A 26,608-nucleotide genomic window follows, 5' to 3' on the forward strand; every position below is an offset into this window, starting at 1 on the left:
TCCTGGAGCAGTGAATTTTAATTGACCTTGTTGTGTCCCCAGTGAAACCCCTTTTTTCATACAGAGAATATTTATTTTTATTTCCTGTCTGCTTCCCCTCCTGACGCTCCTCAGGGCTGAAGTTGTCTGTTTCTCCAGGAGAATCTCGAACTGTTCCAGGGATTTCTCTTCCCACTGATGTCCTCCCCATTAATTCTCCCCCTTCAGCACAGGCAGCAGTTCCCCACTTTCCTTCAGCTCCTGAAAGGCAGAAAGGCAGCAGTGATGGATTTGCTGGGATTATCCAAGGGCATTCCAGCAGGGAACACTCCCTGGCAGCAGGGTGTGTGCTGGAGCCTCACCAGAGCTCCCTCCTGGGCAACACTCTGAGCTTTATAAAGGATTTAAATTCTGGTTTGGGTGTATTTAGCAAAAAAAAAAAAAAAAAGACAAAACACTGGAATGGAAAAATCACACCTTGAAAGCTCTGCCTGGGGTCCCTGGATCTCCTCCCAGGTGGAATTCCAGGCACCCAGAGAACGTTCCAGCACCCCAAAGGTGCCACCCATGGCTGGGTTTTGTTCCTCCCACCCACAAAGCCCAGCAAGAAAACGAAATCTCCTCGGGATGCTGAGCAGGAGGTGCCTCTGCCCTGCCCATCCCTGGGGACTGAAATTCCCACTGCAGGGCTGGGAAGGAACGCCAGGAGACACCTGGGAAAGCACGTGCCACGCTCTTCCTCCCCCACACCTTGGCACAAACAGCTCTCTTTCAACAATTCCACACTGTGCTGCAGTAAAAAATGAAATTTGAACCACGCCCAACATTCGCCCACCCCTACGAGTCACGAATTCAAGCAGCCCAAGGATGCAAAGGGAGGAATTCCATTGAAATAGCAGAAAAAAAAGGATTTTACAGCATCTCACAGTGCCCAAGACTCCTCCTCCTGAGCACGCCCCCACACTTCTTCAATTATCCAGACTCATTTTATTTCTTTCATCCCCACACTTGCTAAATAAACAAATAAAATTGATCTCTAAGTTAAGTGAGTCTATGTAATATAAGCAAAATTTATCAAAGTTATCCCTACACTTGCTCAATAAACAGAATTAACCTATATACTTCAGGTAATCTATAGAAATAGAATTAATCTATATAATTTAATGAAGTTAATCTACAGAAATAAAATTAATCTACAGAATTTAGGCAAAACTAATAGCTACAGTTAAAATTATTATTTATATAGTAATTTGATATCATTTCAATTAAAAATTTATGTAATAATTGAAGCAATCCCTGCACTTGTTGAATAAATAAAAATTTATATACTTTAAGTAAAATTAATCTATATAATTGGAGTAGTTCATATAAATAAAATAAAGCTATACAATTGAAGCAAAATTAATCTTTGTAAATAAAATTAATCCATATACTTTAAGTAACATTGGTCTATATAAATAAAATTAATCTATGCAATTGAAGTAGAATTAATCTTTGTAAATAAAATTAATCTAGGCAATTGGGGCAATCCTCACACTTGTTAAATAAACCAAACAAATCTCTGTAATTTAAGTAGTCCCAGCATTTTTAGAGTGAAATGGGATTTATTGCCTGAGCATTCAGAGTCTGAGGAATTGGCTCAGGAGGATTTGGGAACTCTGGGGCTGCTCCAACAGCTCCAAGAAAATTTCCTTTTTCCCAGGAGTGTTTTCTGGGGAAAAAAAAAAAAAAAAAAACAAAAAAAAAAAAAAAAAAAAAAAAAAAAAAAAAAAAAAAAAAAAAAAAAAAAAAAAACCAACAAAAAAAAAAAAAACAAAAAAAAAAAACAAACAAAAAACACCAAAAAAAAAAAAAACCACAACGTCAGGAACAAAATTAAGGACGGGAAAAGTGCAAAAAAAAAAGGGTAAAAATGAGTTTTTTCCAATCAATCATTGAAGGATTAAAGCTCCTTTCCCTGGAAAAGCCTCCTGGGGTGGCTGCAGGAATTCTGCTGGGGACAGGCAGGAAAATCCCAAGAAATGGAGTTTGTAAGTGCAATAAATGGAGTTTTTAAATGCAATAAATGGAGTTTTTAAATGCAATAAATGGAGTTTGTAAATGCAATAAATGGAATTTTAAAATGCAATAAATTGAGTTTTTAAATGCAATAAATGGAGTTTGTAAGTACAATAAATGGAGTTTTTAAATGCAATAAATGGATTTTTTTAATGCAATAAATGGAATTTTTAAATGCAATAAATGGAATTTTTAAATGCAATAAATGGAATTTTTAAATGCAATAAATGGAGTTTTTAAATGCAATAAATGGAAATTTTAAATGCAATAAATAAGAGTTTTTTAAATTCAATAAATGGAGTTTTTTAAATGCAACAAATGGAGTTTGTAAGTGCAATAAATGGAATTTTTAAGTGCAACAAATGGAGTTTGTAAGTGCAATAAATGGAGTTTTTAAATGCAAGAAATGGAGTTTGTAAGTGCAATAAATGGAGTTTGTAAATGCAATAAATGGAGTTTGTAAGTACAATAAATGGAATTTTTAAATACAATAAATGGAGTTTTTAAATGCAATAAATGGAGTTTGTAAATGCAATAAATGGAGTGAAAATTCCAATAAATGAAGTTTTTAAATGCAATAAATGGAATTTTTAAATGCAATAAATGGAATTTTCAAATGCAATAAATGGAGTTTGTAAGTGCAACAAATGGAGTTTTTAAATGCAACAAATGGAGTTTTTAAATGCAACAAATGGAATTTTTAAATGCAACAAATGGAGTTTGTAAGTGCAATAAATGGAATTTTAAAATGCAATAAATGGAATTTTTAAATGCAATAAATGGAGTTTGTAAGTGCAATAAATGGAGTTTGTAAATGCAATAAATGGAGTGAAAATTCCAATAAATGGAGTTTTAAAATGCAATAAATGGAGTTTGTAAATGCAATAAATGGAGTTTGTAAATGCAATAAATGGAATTTTTAAATGCAATAAATGGAATTTTTAAATGCAATAAATGGAATTTTTAAATGCAATAAATGGAATTTTTAAATGCAATAATTGGAGTTTTTAAATGCAATAAATGGAGTTTTTATTGGCCAGAAACCCAGCTCCTACCTTGACAATGTCCAGCCCCCCCACCAGCTCCCCCTTCACGTACAGCTGGGGGTACGTGGGCCAGTTGGAAAAGGATTTCAGCCCCTGGCGCACCTGGAAAAGCAAATATTTGGGAAATATTTGGGAATTGTGGCTCTGGAAAATGCAGCAGGGGGAGTGGGCAGGTTCTGTTACCTCCTCGTCCTCCAGGATGTCAAAGGTCTCGTAATCCACGCTGGGGAGAGAGGGGGAAAAAAAAAAAAAATGGGATATTCACGTTATTCACGCTGCAGTTGGGAAGAAATGCTCAAAAAAAACAACAAAATCCCGCAGTGTTTGTGAAGAGAGGCCTCAAAGTTCTCATAAAAACGTAAAAAAAAACCCCGAAAATTTCTAAAATCTCAAGGTTTTTTTAAAAATCTGTAAAATGGTGGGGAAAACCTGCGAAGTTGTCAGAAAGTCCTCAAATTTCTCCAAAAAAACCATCAAAGTTGTAAAAGTTCAAGATTTTTTTTTTTAAATCTATAAAATGGTGGAAAAAATCCATGAAGTTGTCAGAAAGTACTCAAATTTCTCAAAAAACCCTCAAAATTCTAAAAAAAATCCCCCCTCAAAGTTCTAAACCTCGGGATTTTTTACAAACTCATTAAATGGTGGGAAAAACCTGCAAAGTTCTCAAAAACCCCTAAAAATTCTAAAGAAAAATCACTCAATGTTCTAAAACTTCAAGATTTTTAAAAAGCCAATAAATTGCTGGGAAAAAATCCCTTAAAATTATCAAAAAAAAAACCCTGCAAAGTTCTCAAAAACCCCTCAAAATTCTAAAAAAAATCCCCCTCAAAGTTCTAAACCTCAAGATTTTTTACAAAATCATAAAATGGTGGAAAAAAACCTGCAAGGTTCTCAAAAAATCCTCAAAATTACAAAAAAAAAAACCCTCAATGTTCTCAAAAACCCCTCAAAAGTCTAAAAAAAAAATCACTCAAAGTTCTAAAACTTCAAGATTTTTAAAAAGCCAATAAATTGCTGGGAAAAAATCCCTTAAAATTATTAAAAAAAAGTCAATGTTCTCAAAAACCCCTCAAAATTCTAAAAAAAATCCCCCTCAAAGTTCTAAACCTCAAGATTTTTTAAATAACCTCAAAAGTCTCAAAAAACCCCAAAAAGTTCTAAAACCTCAAGATTTTTTTAAACCCTCAAAAGTCTCAAAACCTCAAGGTTTTTCAAAAACCCTAAAAATTCTCAAAACCTCTCAAAATGCTGACAAAAATCCTCAAAATTCCCCAAAAAAAAAAAAAAAAAAAAAAAAAACCCTGAAAATTCTCACAGAGAAAGCCCAAAATCCTTAAAAAACACTCAAAATTCTTCAAAAAAATCCTCACCAAAAAGGCTCCAAAATTTTCAAAGAGCCCTCAAAAATTTCTGTACATTCTAACAGAACCCCACAAAATTCTCAAAAAAAAAAAAACCCCTTACAGATCTTGAAAAAACCCTCAAAATTCTGAAAAAAACTCCTCAATGACCCCAAAAAAACTTCATTAAAAATCTCAGGAAACCTTTCAGCTGCTTGAAATCCTCTTTAAAAATAAAACTCCGTATTTGGGGAATAATTGCAGTTATATTTTCTCTTTTTTTTTTGCATAAAATGCAGTTTTTAAGCATCCCAAACCCAAGCCCGTTACCTACCCGCTGTTATTCATGATTTCTAGGATTTGCTTGCTGAAGCCACATTTTGCCATCTAAAATATAAAATACAGGTATGAAATGCCTCTGCTTTTTTTTTTTTAAATCCTGCTGCACTACAGCAATTCCCAATTTTTTGCTGGATGAGCCCCTCCTTTATCCCTTCTCCATCCTTTCTCTCCTGATTTTTATGGATTTATGGAATAAATCTGCTTCATTTTGAGGCACCACCGCCCTGGATTCACCACAATAAACTCCAATAAACAAGAACAGCAACTTGTTATATTTATCATCATTAGAATTAATTTAATTCTCATGAATTCAACTGTAATTAAATTGATTATAATTTGAATTATAATGAATTAATAGTTCATATCCACTGCAAACTCTTCACATGAAGACAAAAAAAACACCCAGCAATTGTTAGATATTAATAGGCATTATAGGTATTATATAATAAATATATTATATAAGATATTAGAAATATCTATTATAATATTAATACTAATTTATATTATATTAATTGATATGAGATGATATTATGTTAATTTATAATATATCAAATGATATTATGTTAATTTACAGTATATTAATTGATATTATATTATGTTAATTGATGTATTATATTATATTATATTGTATTATATATAATATATTATATATTATATAATATATAGTATATTATAGTATACTAATATAATATATATTAATATAATATACTAATTTATATTATATTAATTGATATGAGATATTATGTTAATTTATAGTATATTAATTGATATTATGTTAATTTATAGTATATCATTTGATAATATATTATATTATATTATATTATATTATATTATATTATATTATATTATATATATTATATTATATTATATTATATTATATTATATTATAATTAGATAATTATATATATTATATAATTATATATAATATAATATAATATAATATAATATAATATAATATTATATTATATTATATTATATTATATTATATTAATATATTAATATATATTATAGTATATATTATATATTATATAATATATATTATCTATTATCTATTATATTATATATTATATATTATATATTATATATATTATATATATACTATATATAGTATAGTATAGTATATTGTATTATAGTATATTGTAGTATATATAGTATATTACAGTATATTACAGTATATTATATTATTAATATAGATAATAATAGGAATATCCAATACTTAAATAATATTCAGCAATAATTAAAACCAGGGCTGTTCCATGGTTTTCAGAAGCCCCAGATGAAAAGATAAATAACTTTTGCAGCAGCCCTGATTGGAATGAAGGGAGAACAAGCTAAAAATTCCATATTTTCTGCAGCACTCCACGTTACCTGTTTGTTTCCCTTCATAAAGAGCATCACAGGAGCTTTGTTTATCAAGGATTTAAGCCTGGAAAAAGACAAGAAAGCCTTTGGTTATCACCCCAAACAAAGGCAGGTGTGGAAGGGAAAAATCAAACAGATCCAGCCCCAAGAACTGCCCCATTCCCAGCAGGAATCCATCGGAGCAGGCTGGTGAAAAATATCCCTGAAACTTACCCAAAAGTGCTGCTGCTCCTTCCAACACAGCCCATGGACTATTTTAACCAAAAATAAAACTTGGGAAGGGTTTTTTTTGTTTTTTTAAGGGAATTTTAAAAGCCTTTGGGAGGCAGAGGACATCTCCCATTCTCTCCTTTCCCTCTAAAGTTTGTGCCAAGCAAAAAAAAATTCTGTGTAAATGGAGTTACTGCTTGTGCAATTGGCAAACTTTCATCAAGAACGGGCCAAAAAATGTTTGATTTCTTAACAAACTCCTTAAAAAGCACAGGAAGGGGCTAAAAGGTTTTTAAAAAAAAATTTCTAAAGGCCACTAAAAAAAAAGTTTTTGAAGATGTGCCCATCTCATCTTAATCTCCAATTTAATCTCTGCTCAAAGCATTAATTGGGGTTTGTGGCCTCAGTGAAACAATTTCAAAGTGAAGTAACCCAAGCCTCGGGACAAATTTGGAAGGAATTAATTAATCCCTGGAATTTAGAATGGTGGGATTATTATTTATGACCACTTTTAAATGGGATTTAATGAAGTTATTTCTGCACTGCACTGAGCAGAGAGAAGAACCAGGCAGGGATTCCCTCCAGTGACACCAGAGATGGGAAATCAGTGGCAAACAAAGCTGGAAAAAGCTTAAAAAGATGATTTTCCCAGTTATTTTTAAAGAATAAATTGTTTAAAGAGAGGCAAAAAGGAATCTATTTCTATATAGCCACCTAGAGATACAGATATATAAATATATAAGTAGATATATAAATATATTAGTGGATATAAAAATATATTAGTGGATATATAAATATATTAGTGGATATATAAATATATTAGTGGATATATAAATATATAAGTAGATATATAAATATATTAGTGGATATATAAATATATTAGTGGATATATAAATATATAAATCTACAAGTAGATATATATAGATATATAAATAGAAATATAGAAGTACAGATATATTTCTAAATAAATACATATATATATAAATGTATAAATATATAAATTTATAAATGTGGATATATAAATATAGAAAGATATATTTATAAATATATGGATACGTGGAGATATATAAATAGATATAGATATATTAATGCATAAATAGATATATATAGCTATATAAATATAGAAAAAGATACTTTTTTGCAACAAGCAGAAATTAAGCCACAAATATAAGTAAAGGTTCTTGGACTTCGAGGTACAAACCCCAAAAGACACTGAAAAACTGCAGGAATTCTGTAAAGCAAATAAATTCTTGAGGCACTTGTGACGAAGCAGGAATTCAAAAGCAGAATGAAGCAGAGGGTTTCCCCTACATGAACCCAGAAAGAAAACTCAACATTTGTTCTAATTGCCCCACCTGTCCTCCAGCTTCTGGCCCTTCGGGCAGATCGTGTCCAGCTCTCCCGACGCCTCCAGCTCCTGGGGAAATCGGGGGGGAAAAAACAAAAAATGAGGCAGAAAAGGCAAGAAAAAGACATTTCTGGCAAGGAATATTCAGGCTCGGGTTGGCAAGAGCCCAGCAGTGTGAAATTCCTTTTCCCCTAGCCCGGCAGCCAAAGAACAGCTCTGGAAGGTGTGAAGCTGAGTTTTCAAGGTTGTTTATTTCTTTTTATCTAAAATATTTTCTCTGTGACCCACAGAGGTCTGGCTGGTACAGTCTGCCCCGAGCATCTCCCACATTTTATACCCAAAATTACGTGTACCAGCTTCACAGCTCCTGTCCCAACACCTAAAATCTGTGCTGGACACTGTGTCCCTATCCTAGACCAAAAGTGTCCCCATCACACCGAGACATGGAGGGCAAGAAGAAGGAAGAAAAGGCTCGGGCACACCCAGATCCCTCCATGTTGTATCCGTGAATTACATTCTAAAAAAACCCCAAAATTCCACTTTTCCACCCTGTGCCAATTCAACCACCACCGGTTGTAATCCCTCATATAAGCTGGGCAGCTGAAATGGAAGCCACAGGTGTTTTTGACTTCGTGCCAAGGTCCCCGAGCGCCCTGCCAGGGCCTGGAGCCAGCCAGGGCAGCCAGAGGGGCGTGCTGGGCTGATACAGAAATTTGGGTGGGGTGGTATGGTTGGGAGCGGGAGGCTTTCATGGAGAAGGATGAAAATATAAACGGGAAATGGAAGATCTGAGGCTTCTAGAGGCAGTTCTTCTGTTGCCTAGGCCCTTACTGTAGCTTGGCGGTGGATTTTGTGGTTTGCTCAAGGTCACGTGCTCTAAAAACCGAAACAAATGTTAAACCCTATCAAAATAAGAAAAAAAAAAAGCAGGTTGTTTAGGAGACTTCTAGAGCTTCACAGTCATTTAAGTGAACCTGACTTGAGAGGTTAAGCAAAGGCAAAAGGCGAGAAACGCGAGCGCGGCACCTTGACGACGTCCAGGCCCCCGATGAGCTCCCCAGCCACGTAGAGCTGGGGGTAGGTGGGCCAGTTGGAGAAGGCTTTGAGGCCCTGGCGCACCTCCTCGTCCGAGAAGACGTCGAAGGAGCTGAAGGCCACGCCGTGCCGCTGCAGGATCTCCACCATCTGCCGGCTGAAGCCTGCGCGAGGGAAACGGGGCTCAGCGGGGCTGGGGACAGCGACCGCGCCAGAGCGAACGGCGAGGGAGTAAACGGTGAAATGGTCACGCAGGAGAGCGTAACAGTGCAAACAGCAAAGCTGTGTTGCTGCAAATATCGTCTACTTATTCTGTATATGTTATGTTATGTTATATTATCTTATGTTATATTGTATTATATTGTAGTATATTACATTGTAGTATAGTATACAATAGTATACCATAGTATATTATGTTATATTATGTTATATTACATTATGTTATATTATGTTATATTATGTTATATTATGTTATATTATGTTATATTATGTTATATTATGTTATATTACATTATGTTATATTATGTTATATTATGTTTGTTGTGTTACGTTATGTTATATTACGTTATGTTATATTACGTTATGTTATATTACGTTATGTTATATTACGTTATAGCATAGCATATTATATTATAGCATATTATAGCATATTATATTGTAGTATATTATATTATATTGTAGTATATTATAGTATATCATAGTATACCATAGTATATCACGTTATATTATATTATATTATATTATATTATATTATATTATATTATATTATATTATATTATATTATATTATATTATATTATATTATATTATATTATATTATATTATATTATATTATATTATATTATATTATAGCATATTATAGCATATTATAGCATATTATAGCATATTATAGCATATTATATTATATTATAGCATATTATAGCATATTATATTATGTTATGTTATATATTACTGTAAATATTATATATTTGTTATATATTTATTATATAAATATAAATATATCAATAGCTATTATTTTTATATTTGTGTATAAATATATAAAAATGTAATAAATATATTTATATATTTATTCTATTTATCTATTTGTTATATTTATATTATATTATATAAAATATAATTATATAATTATATATTATGTAATTATATGATTATACATTATATAATTATATATAAAATTATATATATAATTATATAATTTATATATATATATATATATATATATATATATATATATATATATATATATATAAAAACAGGGTGATCAGAGCAACAAGAACGCCTTGGAAATTGAGAGTATGAATGAAGCTAACGAGCAAAACCTACCAAATAAACCCCAGTGTTGCCCAAGGAATGCACAGAAATCACACCTGCAGCACCTGCAGCAACCACACCCAAGGGTCAGCCAGGGCTGCCTCACCCCACGCTCTGCTCTGCTGCCTTTTCCAAGGAAAAAAAATGCCCCAAACTGCACTAAAATCCCCAAATCCCCGCTGGAAAAAGTTCCCTCCACTTGCCACCTGAACTGAAGGCCCCAGCACATCTTATCTGTATCAAAGTAGATAAAAGTCAACATTATCTCCATCTTTATCTAGCAGGGTCTTTTATTTAATTCTATTTTTATTACTCCTACTACTGATAAAACAGATCCAGATCATCTCTGACAAATATATAATATATATAATTCCTCCTGAATTTAAAGTAATTTTTATCATTTTTTCATAACTTGAAGTAATATTTATATTTTTATAATGCAAAGTAATATTTATAGTTTTATTTTGATTTTGTTCTAATTTTTAAAAAATAAATATTATATAAAATTGTTTTTCATTAAGTTTAAAGGTTTTAATTTTTAAAGTTTATAAAGTATTTTAAAGAGAAATTTCGCTTAAATATGTTATTTTTTAGTAAATTTAATAATAAATTACTTTTAAAATTTAAAATATTGTATAGTATTAGTTAATTGTTTATTAGTAAATTAACTCAGTTAAAAATAGTTTTGTTAGATTTAAATAAATATTAGGAGCGCCTCTTGAGGAGCTAAACAAATGCTAAAAGCTCCTCTTGAGGAGCACCTCCATCTAATATTTGGGTATAAATATAAAAATAATACATAAATTCCAGAATCACCAGGCTGGGAGAGACCTCCAGGACCATCGAGTCCAACCCAGCCCAACCCCTCAGCTCAACCCTGGCAGCCAGAGCCACATCCAGGCTTTGTTAAACACACCCAGGGATGGTGACTGCACCACCTCCCCGGGCAGAACATTCCAGAACTTTATCCCTCTTTCTGTAAAGAACTTTTTCCTGATATCCAACCTAAACAGCAGCTCGAGGCTGTGTCCTCTGCTTCTGTCAGTGCTGCCTGCCTACATTATATATAAATGTAAGTATAAAAACTATGTTATGAGTAATAATTATATTTATACATCATAAATATATGCATATTTATGTATACATATATATAATTATTTAAAATATTTTATATAAATTTTGTTATTCGTGATATTTAGATCTATTGATACATACATAAATATATATCTTTAAATTTTAAAATATATACATCTTGAAAATATGTATACATATATAAATTTAATTATAAAAATATTTTATACAAAATTTGTTATTACTAATAATTATATATATTTATACATACATAAATATATACATACTTTAAAATGTATACTAATTTAAAATTTAAAATATACACATATTTAAAATATGTATACATATATAATTATAAACATATATTTTTATTTAAAATTTGTTATTAGTAATAATTATATATATTTATATATACATATTTAAATTTAAAATGTATACTAATTTAAAATTTAAAATATACATATATTTAAAATACGTATACATATGTAATTATAAAAATATATTTTAAAATTTGTTATCAGTAATAATTATATATATTTATACATACATAAATATATACACATTTAAAATTTAAAATATATACATATTTAAAATATGCTCAGATATATAAATATAATTATAAAAATATATTTTTATATAAAATTTGTTATTAGAAATAATTATATATATATTTATACATACATAAATATCCACATATTTAAAATTTAAAATGTATACATATTTCAAATATGTACACATACATAAAATTTGGGCCTAAAATAAACCAGTACAATTCACCCAAGAGAGGGGAGATAGTGAACATGAAACCCCAGGCAGGGCTGGCTGCTGTTGGACATGCAGTGAGTACACAGCAGCTTGGTAAGTCCAAAGGAGAAAAGGAGTTTTATTTCTGATTTTGCAAGATACAGAATTTTAAAAGTGGCAGTGGATTGGAGGATGGAATTGCCACCTCTCCAACCACACTGGCCAAACCAACAGCCCATCAATTCTCTCCTCCCATAAAGAAGAACGCAAAACAATCATTATTTCTGGTAAAACCAGCATTCCATCAATTCTCTCCTCCCATAAAGAAGAACGCAAAACAATCATTATTTCTGGTCAACCACGCTGGTCAAACCAACAGCCCATGAGTTCTCTACTCCCATAAAGAAGAATGGAAAACAATCATTATTTCTGGTCAAACCAACAGCCCATCAATTCTCTACTCCCACAAAGAAGAACACAAAAAATTGTTATTTCTGGTCAACCACACTGGTCAAACCAACAGCCCATCAATTCTCTCCTCCCACAAACAAGAACACAAAACAATCATTATTTCTGGCCAAACCAACAGCCCATGAGTTCTCTCCTCCCACAAAGAACGCAGAACAATCATTATTTCTGGCCAAACCAACAGCCCATGAGTTCACTCCTCCCACAAACAAGAACACAAAACAATTGTTATTTTTGGTCAAACCAACAGCCCATGAGTTCTCTCCTCCCACAAACAAGAACACAAAACAATTGTTATTTTTGGTCAAACCAACAACCCATGAGTTCTCTCCTCCCACAAAGAACGCAGAACAATCGTTATTTACATGGACAGTGCGTGAGAACTGCAGTAGAAATACGCGAACATCAGAAGGCGCGGAAAGCTTTCAGAAGAACTTTAGAACTCCCAAAAGAAAACCCTTTGAGAAAGCGGGGCTCACCGCAGCGGGGCTCCTTGGGGGAGCCCTTCATGAAGAGCATGCAGGGGGCAGCGTTGACGAGCCGCCCGAGGCGGGCGTGCAGCTGCTCCTGCGCGGGGGCGGCGGCGCCGGCCGCGTGCCGCTGCACCTTCTGCGTCAGCTCGGGCGCGTGCGCTCCGTCCAGCCTGTCCACCTTCTGCGAGTTCTGCGGGGACACAAACGCACCCGTGGGGCCAAGCCTGGGCTGAAGGCACAGCAAAGCCAGGCCTGGCCGCGCTCCTGGCGGCGGCGCCTCAGCGACTGCGGCTTGGCCGGGTCGGCGCGAAAGAACGTCCGCGCACATTAGGCTATGAAAGAGGAAGCTGAATTTCTGACCTGGCCATATACAGAACTCTGAAAGTGACAGTGCACTGGGGGATCAACTGTTACTTCTCTACCCACTAACTAACCACTTCTCTAACCACTAACTAACCACTAACTAACCACTTCTCTTAACCACTAACTAACCACTTCTCTACCCACTAACAGGGGTCACTTCTCTACCCACTAACTAACCACTTCTCTTAACCACTAACTAACCACTTCTCTTAACCACTAACTAACCACTTCTCTAACCACTAACAGGGGTCTTTCTCTAACCACTAACTAACTTCTTTAACCACTAACTAACCACTTCTCTACCCACTAATTAACCACTTCTCTAACCACTAACTAACCACTTCTCTACCCACTAACTAACCACTTCTCTACCCACTAACTAACCACTTCTCTACCCACTAATTAACCACTTCTCTAACCACTAACAGGGGTCACTTCTCTAACCACTAACAGGGGTCACTTCTCTAACCACTAACAGGGGTCACTTCTCTAACCACTAACTAGGGTCACTTCTCTAACCACTAACTAACCACTTCTCTACCCACTAACAGCGGTCACTTCTCTACCTACTAACTAACCACTTCTCTAATCACTAACTAACCACTTCTCTAACCACTAACTAACCACTTCCCTAACCACTAACTAACCACTTCTCTACCCACTAACAGGGGTCATTTCTCTACCCACTAACTAACCACTTCTCTAATCACTAACTAACCACTTCTCTAATCACTAACTAACCACTTCTCTAACCACTAACTAACCACTTCCCTAACCACTAACTAACCACTTCTCTAATCACTAACTAACCACTTCTCTAATCACTAACTAACCACTTCCCTAACCACTAACTAACCACTTCGCTAATCACTAACTAACCACTTCCCTAACCACTAACTAACCACTTCTCTAATCACTAACTAACCACTTCTCTACCCACTAACTAACCATTTCTCTAATCACTAACTAACCACTTCTCTACCCACTAACTAACCACTTCTCTACCCACTAACAGGGGTCACTTCTCTACCCACTAACTAACCACTTCTCTACCCACTAACTAACCACTTCTCTACCCACTAACAGGGGTCACTTCTCTACCCACGAACTAACCATTTCTCTAATCACTAACTAACCACTTCTCTACCCACTAACTAACCACTTCCCTACCCACTAACAGGGGTCACTTCCCTACCCACTAACTGGTCAAACCAACAGTCCCTCAATTCTCTCCTCTCACAAAGAAGAATGTCAATCACTATCTACATGAACATGCGTGAGAAACTCTGTAGAAACACGTGAACATCAGAAGGCACAGAAAGCTCTGAACAGAACTTTAACTCTTCTAAAAGAACAGGGCGACATCGGTTCTCATGTCCTGTGCTGCACGAGTGCCTAACTCTGAACTCCACACTAAGTGTTAGTGACTGCCTTCACATCTTGGTCAGACTAAACAATTCCTCCAGGCCTGAAACTCAAGGACACCCGACGGCCTCAGGCCCTGAAAAGTACCAACAAAAGTGAGCTGGGGGGAGCAAACTGGGGGTAAATAACTTCATCACCCAAAGCTGTAATTGGAGGATTAACCCCTGATGTGTAAACAGACCAAACTTATATCTGCCTGAAAAATTGTGACCATGGTCCACACCTTGGGTGCAGCCTCTGAGGCTTCTGACTGCCCAAGGTGTAGCTGTGGAAGGCCTTTAATAAATACCCACTTTATCCTCCTAACCTTGTCTAGCCTCTGTTCTAGGCAGCCACTCCAAGGCATCAGTAACAGCAGCAAGTTTGCCTCTAGAAATCATTATTTAAGCAAATGTTATCAGTTTTATCATAACAGGCAAATAGCACCCAAACAGAATTGTTATTTCTGTTATTACCATATTTACTCGGGTTTTTTCCCAACTACAAGACAAAGAAATGTTGCTGTAAATCTTTTGACCCAAGTACAACAAGTGAAATAAAAACTACGTATGAATGCTGAAGCACTAAAGGAGGCCCTGAACTATTCCATATAAAGTGCAAAAACCATTTCTATCTCCATTTTTAGGTTCCACTGGATAGACTTCAATCAGTTACAGAGGTGTTTCCTCAATGAGAAAGCTCCTAAGGTTCTGGTAGAGTATTACAAAAGTATTAAAGAGTCCACATGGATTCTATTTTCTCTTAAATCCACTTTTCTTAAACTCATTTCCTCTTAAATCCATTTCCTCTTACCTTAAAGAACAAGAACGTTGGAACAGAACTAATTCCATATTTTTCAGACACTTCAGGCACAGCCTCGGCTTCCAGCTAAAAACCAAACCAAAAAAAAAAAAAAAATTGATTATTTTCATAATCTTCTTTAAAGTTTCACTGTGAGTGTCAATCCTGGAATGTTCTCCCTGGTATTTTATACATTTAAACAGGATCTGCTGCTGAAGTCTGTGAGACATTTGCATTTAAATGAGACTCTCTGGGCTGCCGTGGCACCCACTGAACCTCCGCGGTGTCAGAACAGGTTCAGAGGTTTTTATTTTGTTGCACATTTCAAAAGACGCCCGGAGGCTGCGAATAAAATTTTTGGTGCACTCCTGACCTAGTAAATTCTCAATGCTGTGCAGCTCCTGCTATATTGGAACCCATAAATCACTGCCCCCAGGTATGTCACCATCACAGAGGTGCCTTTGTGCCCCTTTGGGGGCTCTACATCACCCCTGACATCTGCAGCCCCATTTCTGCAAATTAGGAGGGGAAAAGGAGGTGTTCCTTCAGCTGAACCTGATTTTTAACTCCTGCAAGGCTGCTGAGTGCCCAGCCTGGGATTACTGCTCCCACTTCCATCACACAGGGATTTGCTCTGGAAATTTATCTTCACTGGCTCAGCTTTTGAGCTGCTCCAGCTACACAGGCTCCTAATGAACCCACTAATTGGAGAGGCAAAGCAGGAGCATCAAAACTGAGCCCCAGCCTCCTCCTGCAAATCACCACTCCAACAGAACCAAGTGAGAAACTACAGCTAGAAAATGAAAGCTTACATTAGCTGAAATTGAACTGAAAGCTTATACATAATTGAAGGAGAATAGATAATTCCAATTATTGATTCTTTCTCCAGGGGCAAATGATGACTTCCACCTCTAACACTCATTTTCTTTCCCAGCAAAATTTCCTGCTCGGATATTTATGTTCCACATAAACACAGAAGAGATTTCATTTCACATTTCAGGAACTTGTTCTTATTGGCACAGCTTCCCAAAATGTTGTTTGTGTTTTGGGATGTGAACACAGGTGTTTGCCAATTCAAAGGCAGGCTGGATATTCTGCAATACAAAAATCCCATCAAGAACTGCCAAAATTCAAATATATTCCTCTTGAGGAGCTCCTCCCTCCAAAATGTATCAGTAAAATTCACCCAAGAATTTTATTTTCTCTAAGCAAGAACACCAGTAATATTAAAATTACTGGGAGGAGGGAAGTTGGGAAAAGGATGTGCCACTGTCTTGGTTTTACAGTCCTGGATGACTTTGGAATCTTGTTATTAAAAATAAATAATAAATAATAATAAATAATAATAAATGAATAATAATAAATGAATAATAAAAGGTCATAAATAAATGATACAGGAATAATAAAAAGGCAACTGAGAGATTCCAGACTTTGTTGGGCTGGGTAAAAGCTACTAAACTCTAGATAAATTGAAGCATCTTGAATTTGCAATATGTTAAAAATTAGTCCTGTGAAGCTCTAAGTCATAAAATACCATTAAAGTAATTCTGTCCTGTTTTACAAATACCAACTGAAAGGAATCCTTAAAAAAAAACCCCACACACACATCCTTTTAATGTGTAAAAATCACATTAAAACACTCACACACAGCTGGCTGCTGCACTGCTCCCTGCCCTCATCATCCCACAAGTGTCTCATTAACCAGAGAAATTTGGTTTAAAACCATCAGCACGTGGGTGAATTCCTTTTTCCTTGCCCTGGATCCCAGTGGGATGTGCAGAGAGCCTCACAAAGCAGAGTGACAACGTGCAGGGGCTGAATTCACCTTCCTGAAGGGACATTTTAGTGCCACAGGAGCCCTCTGGGAACCCTGAGATCCCTGAACCAGGAACATCTCCAAGGCTGGAGCACCTGGGACAGTGGGAGGTGTCCCTGCCCATGGCAGGGGTGGCACTGGATGTGCTTTGAGGACCTTTCCCACCCAAAGCACTCCAGCATTCCTTCTCTGAGCCATCCCTGATGGCAGCAGCACCTCTGGGATAACACTGGATGTGTTTTGAGGTCCTTTCCCACCCAAAGCACTCCAGCATTCCCTGTTTGAGCCATCCCTGATGGCAGCAGCACCTCTGGGATAACACTGGATGTGCTTTGAGGTCCTTTCCCACCCAAAGCACTCCAGGATTCCCTGTCTGAGCCATCCTTGATGGCAGCAGCACCTCTGGGATAACACTGGATGTGCTTTGAGGTCCTTTCCCACCCAAAGCACTCCAGGATTCCCTGTCTGAGCCATCCCCAAGGGCAGCAGCACCTCTGGGATAACACTGGATGTGCTTTGAGGTCCCTTCCCACCCAAAGCACTCCAGGATTCCTTCCCTGAGGCATCCCTGAGGGCAGCAGCACCTCTGGGATAACACTGGATGTGTTTTGAGGTCCTTTCCCACCCAAAGCACTCCAGCATTCCCTGTCTGAGCCAAACCTGATGGCAGCAGCACCTCTGGGATAACACTGGATGTGCTTTGAGGTCCCTTCCCACCCAAAGCACTCCAGGATTCCCTGTCTGAGCCATCCCCAAGGGCAGCAGCACCTCTGGGATAACACTGGATGTGTTTTGAGGTCCTTTCCCACCCAAAGCACTCCAGGATTCCCTGTCTGAGCCATCCCTGAGGGCAGCAGCACCTCTGGGATAACACTGGATGTGTTTTGAGGTCCTTTCCCACCCAAAGCATTCCAGCATTCCCTGTCTGAGCCAAACCTGATGGCAGCAGCACCTCTGGGATAACACTGGATGTGCTTTGAGGTCCCTTCCCACCCAAAGCACTCCAGGATTCCCTGTCTGAGCCATCCCCAAGGGCAGCAGCACCTCTGGGATAACACTGGATGTGTTTTGAGGTCCTTTCCCACCCAAAGCACTCCAGGATTCCCTGTCTGAGCCATCCCTGAGGGCAGCAGCACCTCTGGGATAACACTGGATGTGTTTTGAGGTCCTTTCCCACCCAAAGCATTCCAGGATTCCCTGTCTGAGCCATCCCTGAGGGCAGCAGCACCTCTGGGATAACAGATGTGAGAGGGGCATTTGAAATGTGAGGTCACACAGGCACCCCAAGAGGGACCTCCCCCTGTTGTGGAACACTTCCCTTCCCCAGGGCTGGCCCTGGCTCACCTGCACGAAGGTGACCTGGCTGTGCTCCCGCGCCAGCGCTGCCATCACCTCGTTCATCTGCGCGCACTGCGGAGCCCACGGCGCCCAGAAGTGCACCACCACCAGGGACCTGGGGAGAGACAGCACTCCTGGGAACAGCTGCCAAAAACCACCAGCATCACGGAATCACTGAGCCTGGGAACGGCCTCCAGGGTCACCATCCGGGGGCCCGACACCCACCTTGTCCCCAGAGCCCTGAGTGCCACCTCCAGGAATTCCTTGGACACTCCAGGGATGGGCACTCCATAAAAACCCACCCCCACCACCTTCCTGTGAGGCTGCCCTGGAGCAGAGGCTGGGCAGAGTCACAGAACAAAGCAGGGATTTATTCAAAGGATCTCCTCATGGATCCACCTTGGGCAGCACCAGAGCCCAGCCAGGGCTGCAGCCAAGAGGAACCAAAATGGTCCCAAAATGCACGAGCGCTCCCGGGGGCTCTCACTGGGATCAGCTCTGCTCCATTTGCACCTTGCAGTTCATTGTCCCATTCCAGCTTTAGCCCAGGCACTCCCATCCTGCTTGTTTTTCTCTCTCCAGCCCACGCTGTTTGTGCTCCTGGGCTGAGGTTTGGATCATTTGTCCTTGGTGCCCAGCTGGAGCAGGAATTGTTTTGTCTCCCTGCTCTGTGCACAGAGCTCACCATCCCCTGATGTGAAGCTGAGAACTGCACACTAAAGCAGCACAGAATGTGAAAAATAGAAAACTTAAAACCTGAGGCATCACCTGAGATTAAAAACCCCTTAAAGCATAGCCAGGAGTTTTCCTTTCCAGGGAACAGCGCGAGCCCAGGCAGCACTGCTGGGGCGATGCAGTACAAAACCCTTCACACTGCAATGCTATTTTTCTGCTTTCATTACCTCCAACTTCTTATTCCAGGTTTTCTGGGATGTTTGGGATTGGTTCTACACAGCATTTAAAGGTGTGAGCAGAAATCCCATCACACTGGGTACCAGCTCCCAGGGGCTTTAACATCTGGGATGGCAGCAGTGACAAGCTATTGGAATTTCCAGTTCTGTTCTCCATCTTTGCAGAGGTCAAACCCACCAGAGAACGGGAAAAAGGAATTAAAGATACAATGTACTGGTATTAATTACTTAGAAAAGCAGAGAAACCAAGTCACCCATGCCACAGCAGCCACTTCATGTCTTTTATTCAAAAAAAAAATAGAAATTCATTGTAACAGCTGCACGGGCAGCACAAGATCCCTGCTGGAGCACTTCCTGTGACCTGAGCACACACCCTGGATGCTTTCACAGACTTGGTTTGCCAGTGAAACTCTAGAAAATTCTGGCAGAAAAACAACAGAACAACTTTTCTTTTCCCCCCCCTAATCCTCAGTTTAAGTCTGTGCCCACAGCAGGACACGCCTGGCCACAGGGATGGACCTCAGGACAAATCATCCCAGGATTACTTCATCCTCTTCCCACCAGAGCCTGGTCCTTCCTTAACAACATCCAGCTGCAATATGTTCATTTTTATCTTCAGGAAAAACATATTCTAAATTCATCTGCACTAGGGGTTTTGGAGTTGTTTTGGTTTTTTGATTTTTTTTTTTAATTCATTCAGATTTTGCAACTGAACTGCTCTCTGAGCACTTTGATTTCACCTTAAAAAAAAAAAAAACAGAGTACTTGAAAACATTAAGAAAGATAAAAAATAAAGACTTAGCAAAATGAAGCACTTAAGTAATTCTAAACAAAGTGTTCCCTACATTTAATCAAGGTTAAAAAAAAGAGCTCCACTATTAAACAGGGCAGGGACAAAAAGGTTATGACAAATCCCCAATTTTCCCTTAAATATCAAGATTTACACTTATTCTACAACACAAACTTAATGACAACTCGATGCAAGAAATGATAATTTTCTGAAACAAGAAATGCTGTGAAATTGATATGTAACTATAAATGCTGTTTTCAGAGGAAGATTTATCAGGATTATCAGCTCATCTTAGGTCCAAGGACATGGATAAAACAATCAATTCCTTTAGAGAGAAAACCAAATTATGTTCTGTGACAAAGGCAATGAGAAAATTACTGGTGGGTTTTTCTAAATATTGTATTTAGACATAGATTTAGGAATATATTTTCTAAATATTAAATAACCTTAAAATTCTCTGTTTGTTCCTGAAGCAATTTTCCTTTGGACACGTGAGTTTCTTCTGCAATGTCCCTACAAAATAATCCAGCTGAAGGACAATTCCAGGGGGCAAAGGGGAAGTCCTGCAGCAAGTCTGGAAGAAATTCTGTTCCTTTTCCCCAGAACCATCGTTTAACAGCATTTCCTCCTGCTGTCTGTAAGAACTGCTGGTATTCCACCACACGTTTAATCACCTGTAAATCTGTCTCCTCCCTCCCAAAGTTAAACATGTGCATGGAATAAAAGCACTGGGATTGTTCAGGACAGGCTGGACGGGGCTGGGAGCACCCTGGCACAGGGCAAGGTGTCCCTGGATGGGACTGCAGGTCCCAGACCAGGCTGGGATTGTAGGAAAAGCAGAGCCCTGCCGTTCATCACGGAGCACAAAACCAGATGAATGAGAGCCTGCGCAGGAGAGGAATAATTCAGAGCCACTTCTGTGTCAATGAACACCCAAATGATGGTGTTCCCACTGAAATGTCACTGCTGTTCCCACTGAAAATTCACTGCTGTTCCCATTGAAAATTCACTGCTGTTCCCATTGAAACACCACTGCTGTTCCCATTGAAAATTCACTGCTGTTCCCACTGAAACACCACTGCTGTTCCCACTGAAACATCACTGCTGTCCCCACTGAAACATCACTGCTGTTCCCACTGAAACACCACTGCTGTTCCCACTGAAACATCACTGCTGTTCCCACTGAAACATCACTGCTGTTCCCACTGAAACATCACTGCTGTTCCCACTGAAACACCACTGCTGTTCCCACTGAAATGTCACTGCTGTTCCCACTGAAACACCACTGCTGTTCCCACTGAAATGTCACTGCTGTTCCCACTGAAACACCACTGCTGTTCCCAGTGAAATTTCACTGCTGTTCCCAACTGAAATCTCACTGCTGCTGCCATGGAAATTTCACTGCTGTTCCCACTGAAACATCACTGCTGTTCCCATTGAAATTTCACTGCTGTTCCCACTGAAACATCACTGCTGTTCCCATTGAAATTTCACTGCTGTCCCCACTGAAATGCCACTGCTGTTCCCACTGAAATGCCCTGGTGGTTTTGGTGACACCTTCCACGGCTGGAGGACAATCCCAGCTCGCAGGGCAGCTCTGGATTATAGGATTTTCCAGCCGATTCGCCCCATGTTCCCTGCGGCAGGAGCTGCTGCAGGGCAGCACCCCCGACTGCTGAGCTGGGGACAGGCCGAGCCTAAGCCCGGCCTAAGCCCGAGCCAAAGCCAGGCCAGAACCCGGCCAAAGCCCGGCCTTTGCGCAGTTTGGAGCTCAGTTTTTCTCCATTTTGTTTTGTTTTTTTTTTTTCTCTTCCCCTCGCAGGTTTCACGGAGCGCTGCGGCAGCACCGGCCCCTCCCGAGCTGTGCCCTGCGGGGACCCGGGATGGGGACACCGGGATGGCACCGAGGGACGGGACCCAAAGCGGGACACCGGGATGGGGACACCGGGATGGGGACACCGGGATGGCACCGAGGGACGGGACCCAAAGGGGGGACACCGGGATGGGGACACCGGGATGGGGACACCGGGATGGGGACACCGGGATGGCACCGAGGGACGGGACCCAAAGCGGGACACCGGGATGGGGACACCGGGATGGGGACACCGGGATGGCACCGAGAGACGGGACCCAAAGGGGGGACACCGGGATGGGGACACCGGGATGAGGACACCGGGATGGCACCGAGAGACGGGACCCAAAGGGGGGACACCGGGATGGGGACACCGGGATGGGGACACCGGGATGGGGACACCGGGATGGCACCGAGAGACGGGACCCAAAGGGGGGACACCGGGATGGGGACACCGGGATGGCACCGAGAGACGGGACACCGGGATGGCACCCACGGAGGAGACAGAGGGATGGCGCGGCGGGACGGGAGCCCCGGTACGGGACACAGGGACGAGATCCCCCCGCGTCGCCCCCGCTGTCCCCTCACCTGTCCGGGCTCTGCAGCAGCTTCTGGAACTGCTCAGCGGAGCCCGCGGCCGCCACCGCGCCCGCCATGGCCGGGCCGAGCGAGGGACACGTGGTGTCGCCGGCGGGGGTCACGTGGCGGCGCCCGCGTCACGTGCGTCCGCCCCGGTCACGCGCTTCCGCCCGCCTCACGTGGCCTCCCCGCGTCACGTGTGTTCTCCGTGTCACGTGTGCTCCTCGCGTCACGTGCGCTCCCCGCGTCACGTGCGCTCCCCGTGTCACGTGTACTCCCCGCGTCACGTGTGCCCCGTGCCGGCCGCGCCGTTCCAAGGGCAGGGACAGCCCCGGGGCCCGGAGCCGCCGCAATGCGCGACCGCTGAGATTCTGCCCCGGAGGCCGCGTTTGTGCTCGGCGGCCTGTGGCCCTGAGTGGCCGGCCGCCTCCAAAAAATCCCAATAAGCAAGGATATGTCGCAGACACAAGCTGCCCTCGCCTCAAAACTGTGCTGTCCTCACAGCCCCAAGGGAACCCTACAAACCGACATCAGAAACCTGGGCTGGCCACTTTTCTTTCCCAAGGAAAAAGGCTGGACTTTGTCTCCAGGGGTCTGTGGGCCTCAGTGTCCGGACACGTCCAAAAATCCAAACGATCGAGGATGTGTCGCAGACCCAAGCTGCCCCCACCTCAAACCTGTGCTGCCCTCACAGCCCCAAGGGAACCCTACAAACTGACAGCAGGAACCTGGGCTGGCCACTTTTCTTTCCCAAGGGAAAAGGCTGATCTTTGTCTCCGTGGCCCTGTGTGGGCGGCCGCCTCCAAAAACTCGGGAGGTGGCCGATGTGTCCCACACAGAATGGGTGCTGCCCCACAGGCGTTCCCTGAGGCCGCCCCGCACTGCCGGCATCGCCTCAGGGCTGCTCGCCTCCCAGCGAGCCCGGCCCGGGGCTCGAGAACACGCTTTGGGGAAAAAATCATTCCTTGTGTGGCTGCCCAGTCCATGCCAGGTGTCCTTCCCAGGGGGCAGGCACAGCCTTTGTGCTGGTGAGGCTGCCCTGGAGCAGAGGCTGGGCAGAGTCACAGAACAAAGCAGGGATTTATTCAAAGGATCTCCTCATGGATCCACCTTGGGCAGCACCAGAGCCCAGCCAGGGCTGCACCCAAGAGGAACCAAAATGGTCCCAAAATGCACGAGCGCTCCCAGGGGCTCTCACTGGGATCAGCTCTGCTCCATTTGCACCTTGCAGTTCATTGTCCAATTCCAGCTTTAGCCCAGGCACTCCCATCCTGCTTGTTTTTCTCTCTCCAGCCCACGCTGTTTGTGCTCCTGGGCTGAGCTTTGGATCATTTGTCCTTGGTGCCCAGCTGGAGCAGGAATTGTTTTGTCTCCTGCTCTGTGCAGAGAGCTCAGCATCCCCTGAGATGAAGCCCAGACCCACAGACTAAAGCAGCACAGAACCTGAAAAATAGAAAAGCTCAAACCTGAGGTATCAGTAGGATTCCCACTGACAGAGGGCACGGGGAATACAGAATTTGCCAGCCCCAGGGGCACTCGGCAGAACTCCCAGGATAAGGAAGAAACTAATAAAAACAACTGGCCAGCTGTGCTGGACCAGCTCCCACTGGGAAAGAAGGGAATTCCGGGGGGAGCAGATGGCGACCAGCAACCTGAGAAACCCCAAAAGCAGAGGAACACCAGGAATCATTAGATAAGCAGAGAATCGTTAACGAGGAGACAGAACACTAATTAATAAGGGCACTGTGTGACATGCAGCCAGTGAATGTCTGTGCTTTTGTTTGGTGAATTGTGTAAATAGTGACAAGTTTTGGTAATTGTGTGCTGCCTTGGGGGATCAGCCCCGTCCCCTTTTTGTGCAGAGCTGGAAATAAATCCCATAAGTCTGTGTGGGGGTCGGGTTCTTCCACAGAGGGGAATAAAACCCTTTTGGGATAACACTGCCAGGGATCCAGGGGCAGCCACAGCTGCTCTGGGAATTCCATCCCAGACCTTCAGCACCCTGCCAGGGAACAATTCCCAATTCCCAATCTCCCATCCAGCCCTGCCCTCTGGCACTGGGAGCCATTCCCTGTGTGCTGTCCCTCATCCCTTGTCCCCAGTCCCTCTCCAGCTCTCCTGGAGCCCCTCCAGGCCCTGGCAGAGCTCTGAGCTCTCCCTGGAGCTGCTCCTCTCCAGGTGAACATTCCCAGCTGTTCCAGCCTGGCTCCAGGGCACTTTTGGATGCCATCCCATCCTCCAGGGGTGTCCCTGCACCCTCAGTCCCCTGGTGTGTCCCCAGTGTCACTGGTCCCAGTACAGCCCCTGGGGGCCCCACTGCTCCCTGCTGACCCTCTGCAATAGCAGAGGTGACCAATTCCCATTTTCCTTTGTCTTTGCCAGGAGAATCCGTGGAAAAGAACGTGGGGTGTTGTCAAGGTGAAGTGAGGTTCTCACCCCTGGAGCTCGCTGCCCTTAAATCTGGGACCAGGATTACCCCAGTGATGGGAAGTGCAGTGTGGGTGAGAACAGTGAGTGTTTCTTTTGGTCTCTCCAATAATCCTCCTGCTGCAGAAATAGACAAAAATTAATCCAGAGCACTCTGATCTCTCTGCTGCTACTAAGATGGTCATGAAACAGCCTGGAATTTCACTGGATAAATTTCATGTTTTGACACGTTAATCAACAATGTTTTACCTGAATTCTCAAAAAGCAAATAAATGCAAAATAAACTGTTAACATCTCCATTTATTGTCTTTTCCTATAGCCTAAAATACTTTTAAAGAAAACAAAGAAAAATATATAAAACTACACATTTTCCCTAAATACATTCTAGTTGATGTAAACTGTGTGAGTGGAGAAAAGAAAGTCTAATTCTATTTATTTTCTCTGACATTTTAACCTGACAGAAACCCAGTGGAATAATCCAGCCTTTAGGAAAATCATGTTTGGGATTTTATCTCATTTTGCTGATTTTCAGAGCTTTTAAAAATAATTCTTCCTCTCTCACAAAACAAGGGAAAAACGTGGGGGGTTTCCCCCCATAAAATATTTGTTTTGAAGATAATAATTTTGTTTAAATCCTGAATTCCTGTGCTGTCAGTAGGATTGCTCAATTTCATTTTAGATTCCAGCTCATATCAAATAAAATCCCACGTGGGACAACAGGGAAAACACGTGGCTGGGACGAGCGGGCAGCACTCAGGGCCACGAGTGAGGCTGAACCAGGGAATTCCACACACAAACAAAGCTGTTTCTGTTTTCCAAGGGGAAATCCTTTTGCCCTTGCAGTTCCCCACCAAACAGAATTTTGCTGTGGACATTCCCTCAATTGTCCATGGACAATTCCACCGAATTCCTGCTGCCGCTGCCGCACTCGCGCGGGGGTTTGGGATTTTTTTCCCTGTCCCAGCCCCATTCCTGGTGAGCTCCCAGCAAACAGAGGTGAATTTTGGCTGTGAAGGAATTCAGCAGAGGGAATCCCAAGGGTCTGGGTCCAGACATTATGGGATGGAGGCCGAGGCGTGGGACAGATGGAACCCCTGGAAATAAATCTCTTCCCTCCGTGGCCCGTGTCAACTCCAGCTCTGCCCCATAAATCAAACCCTCAGCCCTGAGAGAGCTTCCCGAGACCTTTTCCAGGTTCCTTGGGAAGGGAAAGGCGAGGATTGCTGCTCCAAATGGATAGGCCCACGGAGACAGGGAAGAGCTAAATCTCCCTCCCATCCGGCTGTATTTCTGGGATCCCATATGGAGCCTTGGCAGGAGCGTCCCAGGGAAGCCTCAAGGACTCGGGATGGAACAGGCAGGGGGACAAATTAACCTGGCAAGTGCCAGGGGATGCCCTGCTCACCTGCAGCCCCCAGGAGATGGATGTGGAGCCCAAACCGGGGTGGAAAACCCCCGAGGGAAGAGGCTGGGTGGGTGCTCCCAGCTGCTCCCAAATCCCACTGCAGTTTGCCAGCAGGTTTCCCAAAGAATCGTGTGTT

The 26,608-nt window shown here is 41.2% G+C and overlaps 1 protein-coding gene and 1 long non-coding RNA gene across 2 annotated transcripts; one reads left to right on the forward strand and one right to left on the reverse strand.

The window, feature by feature from the left end:
* Positions 1–22,790, reverse strand: GLRX3 (glutaredoxin 3). The gene is made up of 11 exons (XM_053949694.1): positions 22,650–22,790; positions 18,515–18,623; positions 15,367–15,441; positions 12,793–12,976; positions 8,712–8,884; positions 7,693–7,754; positions 6,134–6,191; positions 4,758–4,810; positions 3,267–3,306; positions 3,093–3,185; positions 1–240 (listed from the first exon to the last, which is right to left on the reverse strand). Exons 1-11 carry the CDS (start codon positions 22,715–22,717, stop codon positions 190–192), a joined length of 966 nt encoding a protein of 321 aa, XP_053805669.1. The 5' UTR covers positions 22,718–22,790; the 3' UTR covers positions 1–189.
* On the forward strand, positions 22,464–25,358 carry LOC128791796 (uncharacterized). Its single transcript, XR_008432146.1, has 2 exons — positions 22,464–22,597; positions 25,023–25,358. It is a non-coding gene; the product is annotated as an uncharacterized LOC128791796 (long non-coding RNA).
* The last annotated feature ends 1,250 nt before the right edge of the window (positions 25,359–26,608 follow it).

Source organism: Vidua chalybeata, chromosome 8 (genome assembly GCF_026979565.1).
Source record: "Vidua chalybeata isolate OUT-0048 chromosome 8, bVidCha1 merged haplotype, whole genome shotgun sequence".
In the NCBI taxonomy this organism is placed as follows: Eukaryota; Metazoa; Chordata; class Aves; order Passeriformes; family Viduidae; genus Vidua; species Vidua chalybeata.